The following is a 22,794-nucleotide window of genomic DNA, read 5'->3' on the forward strand; positions in this document are numbered from 1 at the left end:
TCCTTTTAATTCTGCGGAAGAAACACACACAGACATGAACACAGTTGTTGTGTTCTATCCCAAACTTACACTCCCCCTCGCACCCCCCCCCCCAAAAAAAAACCCCAACAAACAAAAACACCTTTTCTTTAGATGGGGTAAGGGAGGTGGGGCAAAGAGGAGACTAAAAGTTCAGGACGGATTTCTTTATATGAAAGATTTTCTATGCAATTCATTTTGTCACTGTATTCCTCAACCATGAAAAGGTGTAAGCTCTATGCCCTGCGTCCACACCTTCCCCAGCCCTCAATGCTCTCCCCTACACTCCCACCCCAGCCTCGGAAACATTGGGCACTAGCAGAAGACAGGATACTGGGCTAGATGGACCATTGGTCTGACCCAGAATAACCATCCTGGTGCTCATGCCCTCCCCAGGCCAGCTCCCCCCTTACTGAGTCTACCATGCCCTGCCCCCACACCCCGCCCCCCGGGTCTGCCCCTCCATGTCCTGCCCCCAAGCCTCCCGGGTCAGCTCCTCCATGTCCTGCCCCCACTTGCCCCGGGCCAGCCCCACCCCTCCATGTCCTGCCCCTACACGCCCCCCGCCCGCGGCGGCCAGCCCCTCCATGTCCTACCCCCACGCCCCGCAGTCTAGCCCCTCCATGCCCTGCCCCCAAGCGCCCCCAGGCCAGCCCCTCCATGCCCTGCCCCCCGGGCCCGCTCCGCTCCCACCTGCGGATGGTGAGGGCCCGGAAGCGCGGGTACCACGCCGAGAACTGGCAGTGCAGCACCTGCTCCTTCTTCATCGTCGTGGCTCCGAGTCCGCTCCCGCGCCCGGAACCCTCCGCCCAGGCCCAGCGGAGCCGCCCGGAACTCGCTTCTAGTGCGCCAAGCAGGGGGCCCGGCGCGAGCGGCCAGCCGGAGACACGGGGGCGGAAGGAGTGGCAGCCGAGACCCGGAAGGGAAGCCCGAGAGGGTGGGAGGGGGGCGGGGTCAAGCGGTCCCTGCGCGAGGCCGGCAGCGGGCAGTGAGCGCGGAGCAGCCGCTGGCGAGGGTCCCGGCCAGCCAGTCACCGCGCAGAGGGCAACGGTCAGAGGCGGCTGGGGGGAGGGGCCACGCCGTGTGGAGAGCGGGTGCGCCTCGGGCTCGGGCGGGAGCGAGACGGTGGGGCGATAGGGCGGCAGGAGACGGGGGTGGCATAACGGGGGGCGGGGCAATGGGGCAGTAGTGTTACCAGCTTTGCCTGTTGCTTTGGGGTGTGTTCATTTAATAGGGTTACTCTTCTCGGAGGGGGGGGGTCTGTATTTCTATCCGTGTGCTGCTTGTGTCCTCATACGGAGCTCTGCTTCTCCCTGCTCCCGGTCCCCTCCCCGAGGAGCGATCCTGCAGGTTCCCCAGAGCTGGCTTCTTCCTGCCCCATAGTCAGACAAACACACACATTCACCCAGTGTGTCTGAGAGGACCGGGTTAATCAGCACTCCCAAGCTGACCCCTTATATGTCCCTGGTCTGAGCAGGCTGGTCAAGCAGCATTTTCAGGCTGTCACCCTCATATGCCCCGGGCACCGCACCGGCATAGAGTACACCGGAGCAGGCTGGGTCGAGGAGCACTTCCAGTCTGCCACCCTCATACGCCCCTAGACTCAGCAGGCTGGGTTGAGCAGCACTTCAAAGCTGCCACCCTCATGTGTCCCAGGTTCAGCACATCCCTTCCCCGCCTTCACGTTACAGTTGTTCTGGTCGTAACCCACTTGATGAGCAAACCCCACAGGATTTTTGGATGCTGCAGGGATCTTTTAGCCAAGGTATGAGGAGCATTGCTGCAGAGCAAATGAGGAAACCAAAAAACACCTGCGAAGGGGCAGGGAGAGAGAGAAGCAACCAGCTTAATCATGAAAGTTATTTATTGCCAGGTAATAACCATAGGGGAGCCAAAGAAACAAAAGAGTTAGATTTAATATTATAACTTAAACTTGATTATAAAAGTCAGGTTTAGAAAACTATAACTGATCACACAAGTCAGGGTCAGAAGGCTACACCGAGAGAGAGAGCTGGGTTCTCACCACCCCATGAAGCTTGAATCGATCGGGGGTCCCAGGTGGTCGTGGTGGCTGTGGGTCCGTAGTGCTGGAGACAGGCAGAGCCACCAGCATGATCAGGCAGGAGAAGATGAAGTCCCAATGGAAGTGATGCAGACTTTGGATCCAGGCATCACAACATTTACTTGAGCATGGGTAGGGGTTTTTGTGGAGAAACAACAGTGGTTCCAGGGAGAACACTAGATTTGTTTATGTGTAAACTGATGGCTCAAGGGAGTATACCAAAGTTGTTTTGTTCAGGCTAGACAATGCAAGCTGATCATTCCTTACTATGGGCGGTGTTCTTTGGAGGGAGCTCACAATGCTTAGGGAGCTTCACTATTTTGGATACCCATAAGGGATTTATTCCTCAAATTGGTCTAATGACAACTGAGCTGGATGTGTGCAGGCCTGGGTTCATTAACATCTGGAGCAGAGATCCCCATCGTGCAGTGCTTCCCTGCTTTTCTAGTCTTAGAGTTCCTGCGGTTCTTGCCTTGGAATCTCTGTTCTGCATTCTGTATGCTAATGGAGATGCCTCCATGTCCCATTTCTGATGCAAATAAGGCTAGGGGAGTTTCCTTAATCTAGTCATCCTTAGCCCAGGGGTTTAGGTGTCTTTCTCCCTGCCTTTCCATTGCTTTTTGTAAGTCTTCGGATCAGTTTTGGTTCAAGCAGAGGCTGTGGGGGAAGGTCTTTTGTGAGTCAGACCTGCTGGGTACTGCACCCTGGTTCCCCAAGAACACAGAGGTGACAGGTAACAATAGGGACGGGTGTGGCATAACAGGGAGCAGGGGCAATGGGGCAGTAGGGACAGAGATGGCATGGGCGAGCAGGGGGTACATGGCTTCTCCTCCTCCTTTGGGGGTGATTCCTCATCACTTGTTGTCAGGGCAGCATATTGGTTTTCCGTCACCACGGTGGATGGGTTGGGGGCAGGAGTGGAGCTCTGCCTGCTGCCAGAATTAACCAGCTGCCAGTGTCCTCCCTGTGACAGAGCCATATGCTCCTTCCCCGGTGGTGTGACAGCAATTCTCTGTAGCTGGATAGCTTTCTCAGTCTTGGATGTCTCCATGTGAATACTCTCCAGGAATTCCTTGTGGGCACGGATGCTCCTCAGCCTAGCCACCTCCTCCTGTAGCTCTCCCACCTGCTTCCTAAGACATTTCACCAGCAGGCACCTTTCGCACTGTATGGTCCCCCCCAGCCTGGCTTTCTGAGTGTGGGAAATGCAGGCCATGGTTTCTGCAAATCCACACCAGGATCTGGGTAGAGGCATCCAGGTTAGGCTGTCTGTCTGGATACAGGCGCAGGTGGAGGAGACAGGAGCAGCATTGGCACTGGCAATGCATCCCTTCCTAACCATAGCAACTATATTACAACTCCCTCTCAAACTCCCCTGTTTGCAGTCCCTCGGTTGCTTAGCCTCTGGCTTTTAAAGTCTTCTCTCCTAGGTCAGCCCTACCCCCTCGTTAATCACATAGGGGGAGGGTGATCACAAGGCTAATTGAGGCTGATCAGAGATGATCCAGGGAACAAAGGCTCAAAGAGTCCCCAGACACACGATCCCATCTGATCCTGCAACTGAAAATAACTGAAATAACCTGAAAGAGAAAGAAAAACAAACAGCCAAACAAACTCACTCACCCCAAAGTTAATACTTACACCTTGTTCGTTCATCAGGGGATTCTCCTTCTTCCCATCTCAAGCTCCCCTGTTTGCTAGCAGGAGATCAGGCTAGATGGTCTAATGATTCCTTCTGGCTTTAAGAATCTGTGAATTTATCTAATCTGTGAATAATCTAATTATATGGCCCCATCACTTATTTTTTTAGGCCTCCCAAAATTATCAAATAATCATATAAAGATAGATTTTTCCTCTTCTTGTCTTACTCCAGTTAGCAGGGTCTTGATTTTATTCAGTGTGAGGTGATGTTAGGGGCAGTATAGGTTGAAGAACTGTGTGCTCACCTTTCCAACCACTCTCCTTATTCCCGCTATACTTTTACTACCTCTCCCTTTTTGTGTCTCTCTTCATGCCTTTTACACTGTAGCCCTTTGCACTCAGAACTACGCTTGCAGAAGGTGCACAAAATTATTATACTCCCTTAATTCAGACTCTTCTAAATTGGGCTAACTCACGTAAATCCTCACCTGTCCATTAACTGAAACAGACTTTGTAATAATAATTGCAATGTTCTGATAATCACCCTCTGGCCATTCAAAGCAGTTTTTCTGTCTCTCCATTTAGAACATAACCCCATGAGGCAAGGACCATATATTCCTCCATATCCTGTACAGAGCTGAGTAGGCCATCGGTGCTAATAAACATCAGAGCAGAAATGTAACATTGCCAAATATCAGGATGGCAATCATTGATTTCTTTTCCTTTTGGCTGTTATTTTCATGCTGTTTCTCAGAGCTCAAGTTAGTGCACTATTTGCCTTCATTAGTTGTTTTTTAGGCTTGGTCTACACTCTGTACCAACACAAGTTGGTACTGTAACTACGTCACTCAGGGGCATGGATTTTCCACACTCCTGAGCAATGTAGTTATACTGACCTAACCCCTAGTGTAGACAGTGCTATGTCACCGGGAGGGCTTTGCTCATCGACATAGCTGCTGCTTTTGGGAAAGTGAAGTTTCTATGCTGGCAGGAGAAGCTCTCCCATCTGCATAGGAGCGTCTTCACTAAGTGCTACAGCCGCAACACTAAGTGTAGACAGGCCCTTAGCCTCATTAGTGATGTGGCACAGTTCAACAAATGAAGCTGGACTTAGGCTGCTAGCTGCTTCTAGCAGCAAAGCCAGATGCATTTGTGCAATGCAAATGCAGTGGCTATTGGTGACAGATCAGTGGATTTAAAAGATATTTAGAATCTGGAGGACAAATCATCTCAAATATACACATCAAGGTGCTGTAGGAAAAATTTTATACTTCAACTACTTGATAGTATCCCCTTAGAACATTTTTTGAAAGACATCCTAGAGTGGTAAGAAACCTGGATATTTAGTTTAGTCCTGAGCTTTTCGGAACAACATACTCAAGCTACTATTAACTCTGGTTGCTATCAACTGGGAAACATAGCTGGGATCAGATCATGCCTTTTGAAGACTGATTTAGGGAAGCTTATCCATGTTTTTATCACATCTTGTTGTAATGTTCTTTCAGCAGGGCTAACCTCTAAGCTGATTTGTAGGCTTTAGTTGGCTCAATTCTGAATTGCTTCAAGGATAAGTTTAAAAACTGATTGGGGAGTGGGGGTTACCTTCAAGAGAGGTCTGATCAGAATTAACAGTGGGACCAAACTCACTCCTCAGGTAAGCAGGGCTGAATTGAGCCCCAGGAGAGGTGAGTGGAGTAGATACCATGACAAATGTAGTGTCCTATATTACTAGGCATAAGAGGCAAGCGGACAGGACTAGGATGACCACGTTTCTGCCCATGTTTACAATACGTATCAGTTGTTAGGCTGAGAATGCAAGCTAACCGAGAATTCACTGTATTGTTTTGTTTTACTGAAATCAGGATTTTAAAATTGAACTGCTAGCTATAAAGCATTACATTAGTGGAGTTCATCTAAACCTGATACAGGACTACACGTTGTAGGTGATAGTACAAGAGAACATCATGTTCCAGAGCTTTGGCATGATGTGTGTCCATAGATCAGATACACAAACGTAGTGCACGTTGTTACAATGCAACTTTAAACCAGCTTATATTCCATTGCAGTTAATGGTTTATTAATCTTTAACTGTGTTGCTGCTTTCGAATTTTGACAGTATATGAATCATAACCCTCAATGAGCCAAATTATATTTCAGTGTTTTGACACCTGAAAGTCCTGGTTTCATGCCATCTGCAGAATGTGGAAATCTGACACTTCTTTCAAAGCCCTTGTCTAAATGTTACTCGGAGTTATTGCACCAACTAGTGGAAAATATCAAAACTGCTGAAGCCGAGACACTGACCTGAAGAAAACCTCGGTGTAAGCTCAAAACTTGTCTCTCTCACCAACAGAATTTGGTCCAGTAAAAGATATTACACTTCACCTATCTTGTCTTTCTAATATCCTGGGACAGACATGGTTACAGCAACACTGCATATGTCTAATATCTATCATTGTCTCTTTCTGAAACTGTTGTGAAATAGGAGGAGGTATTTTCTTTCTATTTTGGATTCGGATATTACTAACCATTCAAGCTTAGTTTATTATAGAACATGTGTGACAAATTTTCCTTGTATCTCTTTGCTGCAGGTCTAACTAAACAATAACTTTAAAGTCTGAGTCTTTTTTGTGAAAGATGCTTTGGCTTCATCCAGCAATCATTAAACTGGCAAGGACTCTGTCATGGGATACACTCACTGCTAGGATAGTGGCTACTCTGGGGATTAGCTCCCTCCAGCTCTGATGCCCTCTTCCATAATCCCACCCTTACACAGCCCCACTTGCTCTATGGGATTCCATGCAACTTCTATTTGTAACTCAGCCCTCCAGCCACCTCACTATAGGTCCTTCCTTTCCAGGGTAACACAGTCTCTCCAGACCAACTGTCCAGCTGCCTTTCCAGGGTATCCTCTAAGACTATGCACTATCCCAGTGGGTGATAGGGGAACCCAGACCCACCCACTATTCCAGGTTCCAGACCCTCTGCCTCATGGTCCGCTTATGCCAAGACCACATTGCTATTTCCCTGTACTCTTTCCTACTTCATTTCTCTTTCTCTGTGTTCTAGCCCACCCCCAGGGTTCAATTCAAATGCCCAATTCTCAGGGAAAGACTAGCCTACTTCCCCTATAGCCTATTTCTGTTCTCAGCTTGCTGGCTTTGTACAGGCCCAGCCTATACCTGCTCAGCTGAGCTTCATCTTCTGTTTGGGCTTACCTATCCAGTCTAATTCTTCCCTAAGTGCAGCCTGTTATTTTAATTAGCCCCTTCCTAGCTACCTTAACCCTTTCAGGGGAGGTGTGCTATGAAAACTCCATCACAGACCCCATTAGACCTATGAGAGTCTCTGGCCTGAGTATGGATTGTAGATTTGGGCCTGTAATTAATTAGTTGTGTTTATGTAGTAGTATCGTTTAGTGTCCTCCAGACTATGTAACATTCCTTGTCTCTGTAGGACTGTGCTAGGGGAGATGTGCCCCCGTGCATATACTCAAGAAAGCTGAGATAAGCACATGTCCAGTACTTTAAAAATATAGAATGGATTTTGTGAAAGAATGAGAGGTGAAAAGCACCAGCTAAAGTCAGATGTACAGCAGGAAAGTGCTGTGCAAGTTTTCCCACCCCTTGGTCATTTCTCATGATCACAGAATCTGTAGGGCTTTATCTAATGTATCCTGATATTGGGGGAAAGACTCCTATTGGCTTCGCTGAGAGTTGGTGTAAGCTCATAAACACTAAACAAAAAGTTATTAGGTCATCTCTTCCGCCTCATTGCCAATATTGGATTGTTCCCCAGTGGGTTTTTTCCTCCCCTTCTGCTTTGTCCTGTCTGTTATCTCATTTCAGTAGGAACCCTGGGCTTCAGCTCTGTACTGAACTATATGATAGTTTTGTGATGCAGACAAAGCACCAGACATTCCACTGACTTGAACCCAAGATTTTAGTAGTAAAAATGCACAGCTGTGCATCAGTGTGCTGCCTGGCATATCTTCTGCTTTAGAGCTAGACAGGACAAATTAATTGGGAAATGGATAATCCTGCATTGCCTCTTGAGTGGGAAAGGGACTGAATGCCCTACGTGATTTTTTTTTTTCCCTAGTCTAATAGCTGAGATTCCTCATTCTCAGCGGTGGTGGTTTTCACTCTGAATTCCCTTTGATATTTGGGGTTAATTCCTTCGCCTTACCGTGTCATGCTTTGTCCTCTAGGCCAGTTCGCATGCTGTGGCAATAGTCTATTGAGCTAAGATTCCATTGAGAGCAAAGTAGCACTGTGACTTAAAAGGGGCAACAGTAGTGGTGCATCCTACCATGCATGGCCTATAAATATTGTGGGGCAGCTCCATAGCTGGTGCAAATTTCCCTAGCTCTTTTGCAGTCAGTGGAGCCATGAAAATTTATATCAGCTGAAGATCTGCCCCCATCTGTCTTAGCAGCATCCATGATGTTTGCAAACTGATGAGTGTGTGTGATCTTAAATGTTAATGAAGCATGTTTAGGAGAATGATTTGTTAATTCAGAATGCATGGATGAATGGTTTGACTTTACTCTGAAGGTAAATATTGATTCTCTGTTTTGTAGTAGTGTGGACTTTGTGCAGGAGGTGCAAGAGACATCCCTGAAAATGGAAAACAAAGCAACCACAGAGATTCTGAAATCTACCAGACCATCCATCCTTAAAGAAGAGGTATAAAGCGTTTATTTTTGCCATGTTTATATTTATTAACTAATGTAGCATTTATTTAAGGCTGCTATTGAATGTTAGAAAATATTACATCTGTGCAGAGTGAGAAAACCTTATGCTATGTAGCATGTTAGATATATGAAGATAAGGCTTTTGTCCTGAAGTCATTAGAGTCAAAGCAGGTGATACGCAGATGAAAGATGAGGAACTTTCACCTTAACACAGTCATAGAAATTACACAGAGGTTATCTAGTGCATCTCCCCTCTCCCTCAGACCTGCCCTCTCCAGGCACAGTTGTTCCGGACAATACTCTCTAGGCTGTTCAGGGTAGCTTTGAATATCTGAAATAATGGGACTTTCACCACTCCCCTGGAGAGATCATTCCACTGTAACTGAACTCACTGCTTTCTGATACTCAGCCTACATTTTCCTTTCCTTAAAGATGACCTGCAAAGGATTTTTTAAAATTGTGTGTGCGCCCTTCCCCCCCCCCCCCCCCCCCCCCCCCCCGCTTTATGGTACATAAAGAGGACCTAACATGTTTGTTTGCTTTTTAGGGTTTTTTTTCAACAGTTTGTGCTTGTTCCTATCTTAGCAGTATTGGCAATATCAGAACTCATCCTCTCTGGTTATAGTGGTAGTGTCCTGAGAGTATTGTGGATGTTTACTCTGAGCTTGTGCACCTTAACTGAAGCTGCAGGAGTGTTGTCTTTTAACAATGAAATCCTTTCTATAAAGTGTTTGTTAGCCATTGGAGTTAAATGGTTGTTTAAAAGAGGACTTTTAAACTGTCTTATTAAAAATCTCTTCCTCTTTCAGTTGCTCAGCTTTCATTCTCTTGATGCTTTTGGTGTCATCATTTCATTAGATTTCCAGTCACGATAGTTTCCCAGGGCAGACAAGACCCAAATTTCTTACATAAATAAGCAAGCAGGAAAACTAACATTTCAGGGGGGGGTTATTTTTCAATGAAGCAAAACTGGGCACAAGCCTTTTCAGGCCACTTTAATTTCAGCCTATTACTCCTCAATCCCTTTTGCTACTCTAAATGATTCCTTCTCCTGCTTTTTCTTTTGCACCCTCCAAATAGTGGTAGCAGGTTGTAGCCAGCTCTAGTATATTTCAGGTCATTTGTGTTTCCCTGTGCCATGCTGGTTTTCACCAGACTTCTTGTGGCATTGTTTGAGAACAGAAGTCACAGCCCCTCTGCCCATGACCTTTTACTAAAGAAGTTGTGAACTTCTGATTCTGGATCACCTAACATTGGAGTACAGTTTCTCTCTAAGGCACCTGCTGATTGTGTCCTCTAACTGTTTCTGCAGTCAGGTTATGTTGGAGAGAAGCAGATTTTATTGGCATAACAGCAATAGAGAGAAGTCACAAATAGAAGGTGATTCAAACTGAATATGCTTAGCTGAATGTTATGTGAAGCATCCTTAGCTAGGGTCTAAGCAAAGGATTTGTGTCTCACAGCATAAAGCTTTCTCTCTCTCTCTCTATCAGCTGGCACAGAGTTTGACTATGCATCCAACCAGGCATGTGACAGCAGAGTTTCTTTTTCCTTTATAGGTAACACTGAGGGCTTTGTGGTTCTCCAGTAGCATGTAATTCACCTGGGCTTTGGGGTGGATTCTGGAGCATTTAAATAACAACCACTCACAGGAGGTGCTGGATGACCTATACCCTCCCTATTAACTATTACACTGGGTTGCCTCTTAATTGTCGCTTTTGGCCTCTGTTGGTATACCAGACATTCTTATGATAGGTATCCTGTTTTACTCCCTACATGGCATCCCCTTTTGTCTCCTCCATTCTCAAGTTTGGATGTGGTCCAATTCCTGGTAACTTTAGTCATTTCTTCCTCCCTCACTTTCTTGTAGCACATTAATATGGTTCTGACTTCCGGCATTCTCCTCTTTGCTATTTAGCAATGCCAAGATAGATACTGGGGTAATGATTTGCTGGGTTTGCTGCCTGTGCAACATTGTTGGGCCACGATCAATAATGCAGGCCTTTATACGTTCTGCAAAGTTTAAAAATAATTGCTTAATCCCTGTTAACTCAAAGGCTTCAACTGGTGTAGAAATCTTGGGTTGTTTTTTTTTTAATTAAAATATATAATTCCCTTGGTGTGGGCTGCAACTGTAACATGATTTTCGTCTCTTCCTATTTTGGGTCTCATTCAGTTTATTCCCTGTATGCCTTAGGGGTTAATTTAAAGCAATAAAATATACCTGGGTGCTTGCAATCCAATCTTATAGAAGTCTGCATGCTTCCTACCTGTTACACCTTGGTAAAGGAATTAGAAACTTCACCTTCTCCATTCCTGCTACACTACTGTGACCACAGATCATCCAAAAGCCCTTGGAAAGTATTTCTGGCTTCCTGTAATTCAAGGATAACTTAGAACAACCTTGCAAAATAACCATGAAAATTTCCAGGCACAAAATCGAGTTGGCCATGGTGATGGAAAAGTGGTTGATATTTTGTTTGCCCCTCAAAATAACTGACTTGTCCCAGGCAAGTGGACAAGCAGAATGCTGTAAGATGGACTTAGAATTGGTTTTAGGGATGAAGTGAGATGATCCATTTCCATTGTCAGTTACTGAATTCTTAGGTTACTAGTGGCTCAGTCTCTGTCTCTTCATCCTATACTTGTTTTCTCTCTTCACATGCTCTCGATGTTGCTGCTCCTTCTTGGGCTGCATTCTTTCTCTTTCTAGCAGGAGTTTCTCCCATTTCATGACCTTTGTGGCCAGATGTCCCATTTACTCTGTGGCCTGGTCTACACGACAGAAATTTGATGTACTAACCACCTGAGACTACACTGGCCTCTAGATAGTCTTCCTGTTTATCCACCACCACAGTTCCCTGCTTCTGTCAGGTTTTCTCTCTGCTCACAGCTTGAGAGTGGAGTGATCCTGGTTCCAAATGGCTAATTGGAAACGCTTCTCCTCTGTAGCTGCCAGTCCTCCTCTCTGACCTCTTGCTGTTCCCAGTGCCATTGGTTTGGCATCACTCTGCTGATGTAACCTATCCCCAAGCCTCCCAGTCCGGTGCAGGATTTCAGAAACAAGTCTTCTGTCTGCCCTCCCAGCAGCCATTTAATTAGCAAAGACTTCCACCCTTACGTGCAAGCCATAATAAATGAGAGAAACGGCAAAACTAACATCTAGTTCCACCTCTCCTCAAGGGACCACACACGAATGGGCAAAACGCTAGGTGGAGGGAAGTTAAGAATACCTCTGCTTAGCCATGAAAAGCCCACAGGCATGTAGGTGGCCATGGAGTTGATAGTAATGATAATGCGTAGAGCCTCTCATTGGTAGATCTCCAAAGGCCTTCAAATCAGGTCAGAATCGCTATCCCTATGTTACAGATGGGGAGAATAGTGACAGTCCCAAAGTGAGTCAATGGCAGAGTTGGGAATAGAACCAGTTCTCCTGACTCCCAGATCTCAGATAATTGAGCAGTCATAACCCCCATCATGGCTAAAGCCCATGTAGGCAAATTCTCCATACCCCTTTTACACACAGCTGAAACCAGCCCCCTTCTAGGGGCAAGGCACTGCCTTCATGTTTTATTTTAAAGATTAGGGCTGAGACTTTCAAAGCAGCCCAAAGGAGATGGGCACCCAAATCCCACCAAATTCCATTGAAACTTGGTTGTCTAATTCCCCTAAACTCCTTTGACAATCCCAGCCTAGCCTTACATATGTCACATGAGTTATTTTCAGTTCCTATTTCAAGAACTCCTCAGTGCATGCATTTACATGTTAGTATTACAGCTTCCCACACACACTGAATTTGCAACGTCTTTCCAAAACAACAAAATTGCCTAGCAAATCTCGATGGGGACAATGTCCCTACTTGTTTAATTTATTATTTTTTGTTAGACAATCGCAGAAAGAAAATGGGTGAAGCTTGAACAGACGACCTATGTTGATCCCTCCGGTAAAACCAGGTAATTTCCTTGCTGAGACATTTTAAAATTCTTGCAGTTCTTCCAATTTTCTCTGTCTGAACTAGCCAAAGGCTATGGAATTTGAGCACCTATAAACCAATTATTTGACATACTGGGCTAGATTACCCCTTTGACATTAATGCAGTTACTCTGAGGAAGAATTTGACCTTTTTTGTTGTTGGACTTTGTGTTAGCAAATATTCTTTATCCTGTAGGTTAATACCTTGGATTTAGTCCATGTGTTTATCTTGCGGTTCCAGTCATTTGCAAAGATGCTGTGCAGACCTAATGCTGCAAGGTTTTAACATGCAAACAGATGATTATCAAGAGCTCCCTTTGGTTTTTCTGGTCATTCCCAAAAAACTCCGTTTCCCCTGTTGATGGCATGATGTCTGAGACTGTGCAGCGTCTTGCATATTGTTGGGATGGTATTGTTTGGAGAAGGGGTGGTCTTGCCTGCTTCTTACCCTCTCATTCATATTCTCAGGCCTGTCTAATTCTTTTCATGTGTCAGATAAATCTATCTTTTTAATTTGTCATGATGACTGGAAATGACAGTGCTACCTTATTTTTCTTCTTCCTAGAGCATTGGGGTCCTTTCTGATTGCTCTCTCTAAAGTCTCCTTCCCTTTTAAGAGTAGCCTCAAGAAGTGGCAATGATTGAGGCCTGTGTGAAAGGTTTATTTTTTGTGTCAGTCCCATCACTTATTTTTGATTTGCAAGAAAGTCTGTGTCATTTTTGACTTCCAGTTACTAACAGGAATGGGTAACTGAGCTAGGACCTTTCAGAGTAACCTTCTTTTATTTTCACATAATGATTGTTATGCATGAGGCAGACAGAATGTAAGTATTTGCTTATTGCTTTTTCCAGACAAAATTAGCCAGTCTATAAAATTTGTCTCTTCTATTTTATGTTGCAGCTCTTCAAAATAACCATTCTAAATATATTGACCTGCTGTCTTAATTTCACCTCTATGCTTCAGTTTCCCCATCTGTAAAATGGGGATAATGATACTTGTCTTCCTTTATAAAGTGCTTTGAGATCCATGGATGCAAAATGCTATAGAAGAACTAAATATTATTAGGACTGTCGATTAATCGCAGTTAACTAATGCGATTAACTCAAAAAAATCACAATTAAGTGTAGTTTTAATTGCTCTGTTAAATGATTGAATACCAATTGAAATGTATAAAATATATTTGGATGTTTCTGTACATTTTCAAATATTGATTTCAGTTACAACACAGAATATAAAGTGTATAGTGCTCACTTTATATTATATTACAAATATTTGCACTGTAAAAATTATAAACAAAAGAAATAATATTTTTCAGTTCACCTCATTCAAGTACTGTAGTGCAAACTCTTTATCGTGAAAGTGGAATTTACAAATGTGGGATTTTTTTTGTTACATAACTGCACTCAAAAATAAAACAGTGTAAAACTTTAGAGCCTACAAGTCCACTCAGTCATACTTCTTGTTCAGCCAATCACTAAGACAAACAAGTTTCTGTACATTTATGGGAGATAATGCTGCCCGCTTCTTATTTACAATGTCACCTGAAAGTGAGAACAGGTGTTCACATGGCACTTCTATAGCCAGCGTTGCAAGGTATTTACATGCCAGATATGCTAAACATTCGTATGCCACTTCAGCCACCATTCTAGAGGACATGCTTCCATGCTGACGACGCTAGTTTAAAAAAAAAAAAATGCATTAAATTATATTTGTAACTGAACTCCTTGGGGGGAATTGTATGTCTCCTGCTCTGTTTTACCTGCATTCTGCCATATACGTCTGTTATAGCAGTCTTGGATGGTGACCCAACACATGTTGTTCGTTTTAAGAACACTTTCACTGCAGATTTGACAAAATGCAAAGAAGGAACCAATGTGAGATTTCTAAAGATAGCTACAGCACTCGACCCAAGGTTTAAAAATCTGAAGTGCCTTCCAAAATCTGAGAGGGATGAGGTATGGAGCATGCTTTCAGAAGTCTTTAAAAGAGCAACACTCTAATTCGGAAACTACACAACCCAAACCACCCTAAAAGAAAACAACCTTCTGCTGGTGGCATCTGACTCAGATGATGAAAATGAACATGCATAGGCCTGCACTGCTTTGGATCCTTATCGAGCAGAACCCATCATCAACATGGACACGTCCTCTGGAATGGTGGTTGAAGCTTGAAGGGACATACGAATCTTTAGCACATCTAGCACGTAAATATCTTGCGATGTCGGCTACAACAGTACCATGCAAACGCCTGTTCTCATTTTTAGGTGACACCGTAAATAAGAAGCAGGCCACATTATCTCTTGCAAATGTAAACAAACTTGTTTGTCTGAGCGATTGGCTGAATAAGAAGTGGGACACAGTGGACTTGAAGGCTCTAAAGTTTTACATTGTTTTATTTTTGAACGCAGTTTTTTTTGGTACATAATTCTACATTTGTAAGTTCAACTTTCATGATAGAGACTGCAGTACAGTACTTGTATTAGGTGAACTGAAAAACACTATGTTTTTACAGTGCAAATATTTGTAATTATATTTATTCTTTAAGTGAGCACTGTATACTTTGTATTCTGTTGTAATTGAAGTCAATATTTGAAAATGTAGAAAACATCCACAAATATTTAAATATTTAAATGGTATTCTGTTATTAACAGCGTGAGTAATCATGTGATTAATCAAGATTAATTTTTTAATTGCTTGACAGTCCGAAATATTATTTATTTATTGTCCTAAGCAACCAACAAAAATCATTTGCTAGCTAGACTGTGTCTCTGACTAAAGGTGAAACAAAATTGAGACAGACCTTACTGATGCTTTACAGGGCTCACTTAGTATAGTGGCTTGCCTCTTGGCAGTTGCTCCTTAGTACCATTCTCACTGTATGTTTGCATGTTTTGCTTTTGAATGAAGGTAGCAAAGTTCCAAGTTGGCTATTTGTGTGGAAAGCATGTATCTATAGTACACTTCCTTTTTTAGGATTAACACATCCACTTTCTCCTCTTCTTACCCAACAGAATTTGGGAAACAGTAAAGCGTACTACCAGGAAAGAGGACAGTTCAGCTGATGGTATGGCACCAGTTACATTTTTGTGCATAACTTCTGCTAATATTAATAATAATGAGGTGGTCTGCTTCCATAAATGGCAACAACTGACACAATAAAAAGGTGCAAGAGAATAGGAGTAAAATAAAGCAAATAGTATATAGTGCCATAAGCCATGTATGGTGCTGTACTGTTGATCAAGTGTAGCTTAGAAGGAGGAGAACCTCTGCCCCAAGGAACTTACAAATCAGTCCCCTGATTTTTGTGAATAATCACATTGATGTTATTGTAATGGCTGGAGTAAGAACTGCAGGATCAGGCCTTACAGCAAAATATTGCCAGAAAATGGATCTGTAGTCTGGGGGAAATCAGTGTCTGAACAAATATTTTATTTGATCACTTTTCCAATGGGAAGTCAGTCATGGTCCCGGGCAGTCAAAGGAACTGCAGCTTCCTGTTTGTTTGGAACCTGTTGTTTGGACAAGGGTGTGGGGGACCAAATTAAAGTGGAAAGACTGTTAAGATTGTAGTAGCAGAGGGAAGGCTCTAGGGTACTTGATTGGAGCTGTTGCTTTCAGACTCAGAGTTCCTGATAATTATTGGGGTTTAAATCGAGATGAGGTCATCCAGCAGAGAGCAACAAATGAGTTATCTTTATCCCTTTCAGTGCAGTTTTATTTTTCAAAGTCAGTGGAAGCTGAGGGTGCTCACAAGACATAAGTGTCAATATTTGAACTATTTACATGCTGTGTTTTCATTGCTCTTTTCTTTATGCTGGCAGGTGTATCAGTTATACCTGTGTTACAAAGAACTCTCCACTATGATTGCATTGTCCTAGTGAAACAATTCAGGCCTCCAATGGGAGGGTATTGTTTGGAATTTCCTGCAGGTAACAAAAATATGAAGATGAAATACACAGAACGTACGTGTAGTTTACTCTGTCCATCTTGCTGAGGTGTGTAGATTTCAATGTGCTGTGTCTTTCAGATTCCAAGATCAGTGATGGTTTCTGTACTAGAATACAGGCTGTTGAGAAAGAGGGATATTTAGTAGTAATAAAATGTGAAATAGCATAATGTCAGATTTTATTTGTAGAATCTGTCCAACCCAGTTTTTTTCCTCTCTCCCATCTTCCACCTCCAAAAGAGGGAAAACCTTTGTGAGCTTGGCATTGGCATACTCATTGTGAGAGAGGAAATTCCTTTTGGAGGGAGGCAGCATGATTTGGTGGATAGGAGGCAGCAGTCCTGGGTTCTGTTCCTGGATCTGACACTGATCTTCTTGACCTCCCAGTGCCTCAGTTACCCCATCTGTAAAATAGGGCTGAAGATATTTTACCTTCCATTGTAAAGCTCTCTTAGATCTAAGGATGGACAATGCTGTAGAAGATCAATTAACTATTTTTAATGTAATGTTTACACCGCAGGTCTCATTGAGGGAAATGAAAGCCCAGAAAGCGCGGCCTTGCGAGAGTTGGAGGAAGAAACGGGGTACAAAGGGGATGTCGTTGAATGTTCTCCAGGTCTTTGTTGTTTCTTGACTACCTGACTCAGAGCCAGTCCTGCCCCTCTTCATGGTCACAGAATGCCCTAAATTCAGTGGATCTACGATGGGTCCACTGTTCAGGATGGGAAGGGCACAGCGAGGGAGTGTGCACTCCCACAGTACCACATGGCAGTGCCCCAGGACAACACCAAGGAGCCATAGACATAATCTGTGTGTCTATGACAGATGTGGATCCACTGGATAAAATCCAATAAAGAAGGCTATAGACAGTCTATATCTATAGACTTCACTGTTGCTCTGAGGCATGTGGGGGAATGATTCTGCTCTTAAGGAAAATCCCCATTTACTCATGCTTTGCTCATGGGGCCAAGATTTGGTACTTAGTACAAAAAGTTCAGTAACTTAAAGGTCTGGCGTCTTGTAGTTAAAAGGTTTAGATGCCTGGGCTTGATTTGACTTCTTCTCCAATAGCTTTAAGTGGCTCTCTTGAACCTACCTAAGAATAGCAGTTGCATCATGCACTCTCTGCAAATCATCCTCATTTCAGCTGTGAAAAGGAAAGAGAACTCAGGTTCTCTCACAGCTGATTAGCAGGAATGGGGAAGAAAGAAGTGCTGCCTGACATCAAAGTCCCCAAATCTTTGCAGCCAGCATCTGTATTTAAACATTTTGTACTACCTGCCACAGAGCAGAGGCAAAACTGGGATTTAAGGAAAATCTTTATAAAGGGGAAAATGCTAGGGAAGAAATGGGAAATCTGGACCATGGCTTTGAGCATGTTGCTATTAAGATTGAACTTTGCCCTTTTACTTTTGCACAATTTCCACAGACTGGAGTGTTGTGTGTGTAACTGATGGCAAAACTGGGCTCTTAGCATAGTTTGACTAGGAGCCTGCAGTTTAACCTTTGAGGTACAGTGAATGAGGAGAATGTTTGTCACTGCAGTAGAAGTAATCAGTAGGAGCTAATACAAAAATGAAGAAGAATCTGTGTGTATTTAGAAGAGGAGACGGTTGTGGGAAGAAGCACTTGTAAGTAGAGCTGAGTGAATAATTTTTTGGTTCAGTAGCAGTTCTGAGGGGAGGAAAAATCAGTTCAGATTGAAGCGCATCTGAATAGTTTTTGGCATTTTCAGTGAACTGAAAAAATTCATTTTGGGTCTGTCCAGAGCAGGGATTTGAACCTAGGTCTCGTACTTCAAGTGCATGCCTCAACCATGGGACTAACAAGATGCAGCAGCACAACCACTATCTCCTTCTCCTCCTCCTCTGGCCGTTTTGTGAATGGCCAAAACTGTGGATGAATCTCACAAATAGTTTTGGGTTGACCAAAACTGCATTTTGTGGCAAATAAACATTGTCCAAAACATTTTGCCCAACTCGCCTTGTACAAACAAATAACTAACCCAGACTTTTTGCCTGGCTTTGTGATGCATGCTGGTGAAGTTGCCTGCTGAATAAGTTTTGTCTTAAATTATCAACTAGATCTGAGTGAAAGTTGTGGTGTTAAAATGTTCAGTAGTCTTGGCTCTTCTTTCTCATAATGAACATCCTTTACTTTGTAGCTGTTTGCTTGGACCCTGGTTTGACAAACTGCACAACGCACATCGTGACCGTCACCATTAATGGAGATGATGCTTGTAATACAAGACCCATGCAAAAGCCTGGTGAGTCCAGGACATGTACAATATTTAATTTTTAGCTGTCTCATTGGAGGGACCGTCCTCTCTAAATATGCTTGGAAACTGTTGAAGGGCTCAGCAATACAGGATTCTAATAACTTCACTTGGGTTCACTGACTCTCTAACTTCTGTCTGAGCTTTTAGGGCTTCATCCACCTCCCACTAAAGTCAATGGAAAGGTTGTCACTGACATTCATGGGTGTTAGAGCAGGAGCAGGCACTAAGCTCCAATGTGTGTCCAAACTTAGTTTTCTTTGTGTTAACACTTTTCTTTCTTCTTGTCTTTACAGAGGAAGGAGGTACGTTGCTCACTTAACTTCACTGTGGCTTCAGCTTTACCGGATGTCACTCCGAATGTGCATGTCACCCTGCACTCTGCTCTTCTCTGTGGTCAGGAGATATTTTCTCAGCATCATTAGGATCACAGTCCTGATGGTGACACACTGTATGGGCTCCACTGACTTCAGCACTCTTTATATCAGACTTGAAATTCCCAAACAATTGTACCACAGTCAGCTTTAAGGAGGGGAAATTTCAGTTGAAACGGTCTCCATGACCTATCTAGGATCAGTTCCTCAGCTGGTGTAAATTGGTGTAGCTGTATTGAAGCCTGTGGATCTGGACCCTAGACTGAAATTCTGCAATTGTTAATCCAGATAGGGGGAACTGCTTGGGTAGTTACAGGCAAATAAGCAATACCTTGCATTCCTCAATCATTTCTGCCCAACTTGTGTGACAGGCAACATGTCAAGGATGAGCCCTCAGTTCTCAGATGTCTTGTCATTCTTCCTCCACTCTGTGAAGTTAAAGGTTTGTGGTCTCTCTTACCATACCAAGTATGCAGGCCCAGGTTACATTAACATTTCAACAGTGAAATATCTAATCAGATGGACCGAATAGGGGAAAGGGGAATAGTGACTGTCCTTGCAGGACAGTGGTTCCTGTCCCTAATATGTCACCATTCCCCTAGCTAGTTTTGTAGTTATTTCCCAAATTACTGCCTCAAAACTGCATTTCAAAGGCGCTTTGTCTTAGTCAGCTGAGCATGGCAGTGTGCCTGGGTGATACTGGTCTCTGGCTGAAGGTGAACCTGAATCCAGTTCCTTGTCTGCTTTCCATCTGAGTTTAAAGAGAAGGGAATGAAATATACTTCTCTCAACGTTAACTCAACTATCAGATATAACTTGACAGATTAAAGACAATCCGTGTGAAATACACAAATTTAATTTTTTTTTATAGAATTTGTGGAAGTTGTTTCACTACCAAAGAATGATCTACTGCAGAGAATTGAAGGTAAGAGCACTTATTTTCTCTGGTACATTAAGCCAGTTAATAAAACCTTTGAAAATTTTTTAGCTTCTTCACGCTTACTGTAAATCAATCCACTTCTTAGCCCCTGTATTCCAGTTTCTCTGGGGATCCCTCAGCCTGGGAGATTTATAACAATTTTTAAAACCAAAACTATCTACTTTCTTACTTCTGTAATTTGGAAAACTTGCATATAACATGCCATGTATCAGGTGAGCCTTCAAAATGTGGTTGGTCTTCCAAAAAGGAATGTTCACTAGCACAGTCTAGCCAGCTGCAGTCTTTGTTAGACACAGTTACCAATGCAATGCCTGTTCCAGATAGCTTCCTACATCAGAGTAGTTACCCATTGCCACTCTGAAGCTTATCCTTTGTGCTTCAAGTCAGTTCATATGCTTTTTTAAAAAATATACTACACCTAAATTAGTAATAATGCTCCAGAGGACTAACATGTCACAAGACTTCAAAGGACTAATGTGTTACAAAGGAAATATGGCAAAGCCTCCAAAAATTTTAAATGTGGCCTGGATTTGTTCTGATACTTCACACATTCATGCTACTTGTCAGCCTCTGTCTTGAAGTCTTCAGAAGTTTGTTTTTAATTTCTTGCTAACCGTATGAATATGAATTTGCATCTGCCCTTGTTACGTCTGTCCTGCCCATGCCTTTCTGTTTATTGGTTGGTTCGGGTGTTTTTCAGAGCTAGTGGCAGAAGAGCAAATTTTAGTGGATGCCAGAGTTTATGCCTATGCAATGGCGCTGAAACATGCAACACAAAAACCCCTCCAGGTGCCTTTTATGAAGTTCTAAGGCTGCATACGGAACCTCGTTGAATACTTCCAGGATGGACTCAGATGGTCAATATAGACTTGGAAGCTGTATCTTTTCATACAATAAAGGTCCTGTAGACTACACACAGTATTAAGCAATCATATTTCTAGGAAAGGTTGCTTGAACTATTTGTACTGTATAAAGCTTTTCTCTAACTGTTCAACCTCTAACTCTGAATGGAATTTTATCCTTTGCAGAAGAATAAAAAGAATCATGGCCTGTTAAGAGATCACATCTTTTCCTTGCTCCTTCCTCTTAAAGTATTTTTTTATGGTTGAGCACTTCACAATTATGCTGAAACTATACACAGGGGTTGCTTAATCCACCATTAAAGTGGAGCTGCTTCTCTGGTATAACACCCTTGGATTAAGGTAAGGGGCGGTACCTTACCAAACTGACCTACACTAAACATAGCTGGACAGAATAAACCACAAAGCTTGAAGCCTTGGCTGTGCTAAGTATATACACTTTGAAATGGGGTCAGACCAGTGGCATTAACAATATTATGCAAAATGCCATGTGATCGCCTGGACAAGAACAAATCAAGCCTTCTGGTTTTTATATCTTCCTTGAAGATATCAGCCAAAGTTTTCAAAACTGTCAGCCCCTTAAAGGTGTCATGTTGGGTACCCAAAAATCACTAGTCAGTCAAACTCTGGTGTCTTTGAGGAAGATGTAAAAACAAAGGGCTTGATCTCTTCTGGTCACTGGAGATTACATGGCATTTTTCATAGTGGTAACTGCACTGGATTGACCCTATTCCAAACTACTACTCTGTAAATCCTGTGGTTGCTTAGCATGCAAGATTTCATGGGTCTTCAGCCTCAGTGAGGGGAAAAACCACCTCAGTGGTTTAAAGAAAAGGAGTACTTGTGGCACCTTAGAGACTAACCAGTTTATTTGAGCATGAGCTTTCGTGAGCTACAGCTCACTTCATCGGATGCATAGCATATCGTGGAAACTGCAGAAGACATTATATACACACAGAGACCATGAAACAAAACTTCCTCCCACCCCACTCCCCCGCTGGCAACAGCTTATCTAAAGTGATCATCAAGTAGAGCCATTTCCAGCACAAATCCAGGTTTTCTCACCCTTCCCCCCCCCCCCCCCCCTCACACATACAAACTCACTCTCCTGCTGGCAACAGCCCATCCCCCTTTGAAACCCCTCTTTATAATGCGCATGATAATCAAGGTGGGTCACCTCCAGCACTAATCCAGGTTTTCTCACCCCCCCCCCTCCAAAAACCACACACACAAACTCATTCTCCTGCTGGCAACAACTCATCTTACAATGTGCACAGCAATAATCCAAGTTTAACCAGAACGTCTTGGGGGGGGGTTTTGCAGGAAAAAAAACAAGGGGAGACAGGCTACCTTGCATAATGACTTAGCCACTCCCAGTCTCTATTCAAGCCCAAATTAATAGTATCCAATTTGCAAATGAATTCCAATTCAGCAGTTTCTCGCTGGAGTCAGTGGTTTAAAAAGTAAGCTGATTAACTTAGGAAATCAAATTAACAAAGTTAGGATCCAAGAGTTAAGAGTTGTCTACACTTGAAACACCGGTGCAGTTTTAGCAGTGCTGCTGTAATGTAGTGCTTCAGTGTAGACACTACCTATGCTGAAGGGAAGGATTCTCCTATCAGCGTAGGTAGTCCACCTCCCCAAGAGCTATTAGCTAGGTTGACGGAAGAATTCTTCCATTGACATACCACTGTCTACACTGCAAGTTAGGCTGGCTTACCTATGTTGCTTAGGGGTATGGATTTTTCACACCCCCGAATGATGTAGCTGACAACTTTTTAGTACAGACCAGACCTTAGCATGTATTTAACACAATGCAAACTACTCTAACAGATCTTTAACTTTGAAAAACCATCAAGGATGATTAGGTATTTTAAATCTCAGCTTAATTAGGACTCAAACTACTGTGAGCAAATGTTTGTTCATTTAAAACTAAGTAATTTCACCATGATAACGTCATTTAAGCAAACAGGTTGGTTTGTTTGTTTTTTTACAAGAGAAAAAACTTGC

General features: G+C 43.3%; 2 protein-coding genes across 6 annotated transcripts in view; one reads left to right on the forward strand and one right to left on the reverse strand.

The window, feature by feature from the left end:
- The window catches only part of CDC123 (cell division cycle 123), a 77,454-nt gene extending 76,424 nt beyond the window's left edge, over positions 1–1,030 (reverse strand). Inside the window, exon 1 of one of the 2 annotated variants that reach the window (XM_037889307.2) lies at positions 712–1,030. In XM_037889307.2, the coding sequence (XP_037745235.1) occupies positions 712–785 (74 nt within the window). In that variant the 5' untranslated portion in view covers positions 786–1,030. The remainder of the gene's footprint in view (positions 1–711) is intronic. The other variant, XM_037889308.2, reaches the window with a different exon arrangement.
- Positions 941–20,980, forward strand: NUDT5 (nudix hydrolase 5). Of its 4 annotated transcripts, none has more exons than XM_027818968.3 (10): positions 941–1,068; positions 8,304–8,409; positions 12,303–12,370; positions 15,401–15,453; positions 16,211–16,318; positions 16,856–16,951; positions 18,500–18,601; positions 18,907–18,915; positions 19,856–19,909; positions 20,625–20,980. In XM_027818968.3, the coding sequence occupies exons 2-10, from the start codon at positions 8,347–8,349 to the stop codon at positions 20,732–20,734; spliced, it is 663 nt and encodes a 220-aa protein (XP_027674769.2). In that variant the 5' UTR covers positions 941–1,068; positions 8,304–8,346; the 3' UTR covers positions 20,735–20,980. The 4 variants fall into 4 exon arrangements, with proteins under 4 accessions (XP_027674769.2, XP_037745237.1, XP_043408816.1 ...); XM_037889309.2 differs by having other exon boundaries at positions 961–1,068; positions 8,307–8,409; XM_043552881.1 differs by having other exon boundaries at positions 1,009–1,027.
- Positions 20,981–22,794: the final 1,814 nt, after the last annotated feature.

This window comes from Chelonia mydas, chromosome 1 (genome assembly GCF_015237465.2).
Source record: "Chelonia mydas isolate rCheMyd1 chromosome 1, rCheMyd1.pri.v2, whole genome shotgun sequence".
Taxonomy (NCBI): Eukaryota; Metazoa; Chordata; order Testudines; family Cheloniidae; genus Chelonia; species Chelonia mydas.

Coding starts and splice junctions, on each gene's coding strand:
- NUDT5 (XM_027818968.3), top strand. CDS start 8,347: ATGGAAAACAAAGCAACCACAGAGATTCTGAAATCTACCAGACCATCC. Junction 15,454..16,210: donor AGAGGACAGTTCAGCTGATG/GTATGGCACCAG, acceptor TTATGCTGGCAG/GTGTATCAGTTATACCTGTG. Junction 16,952..18,499: donor TGTCGTTGAATGTTCTCCAG/GTCTTTGTTGTT, acceptor TTTACTTTGTAG/CTGTTTGCTTGGACCCTGGT.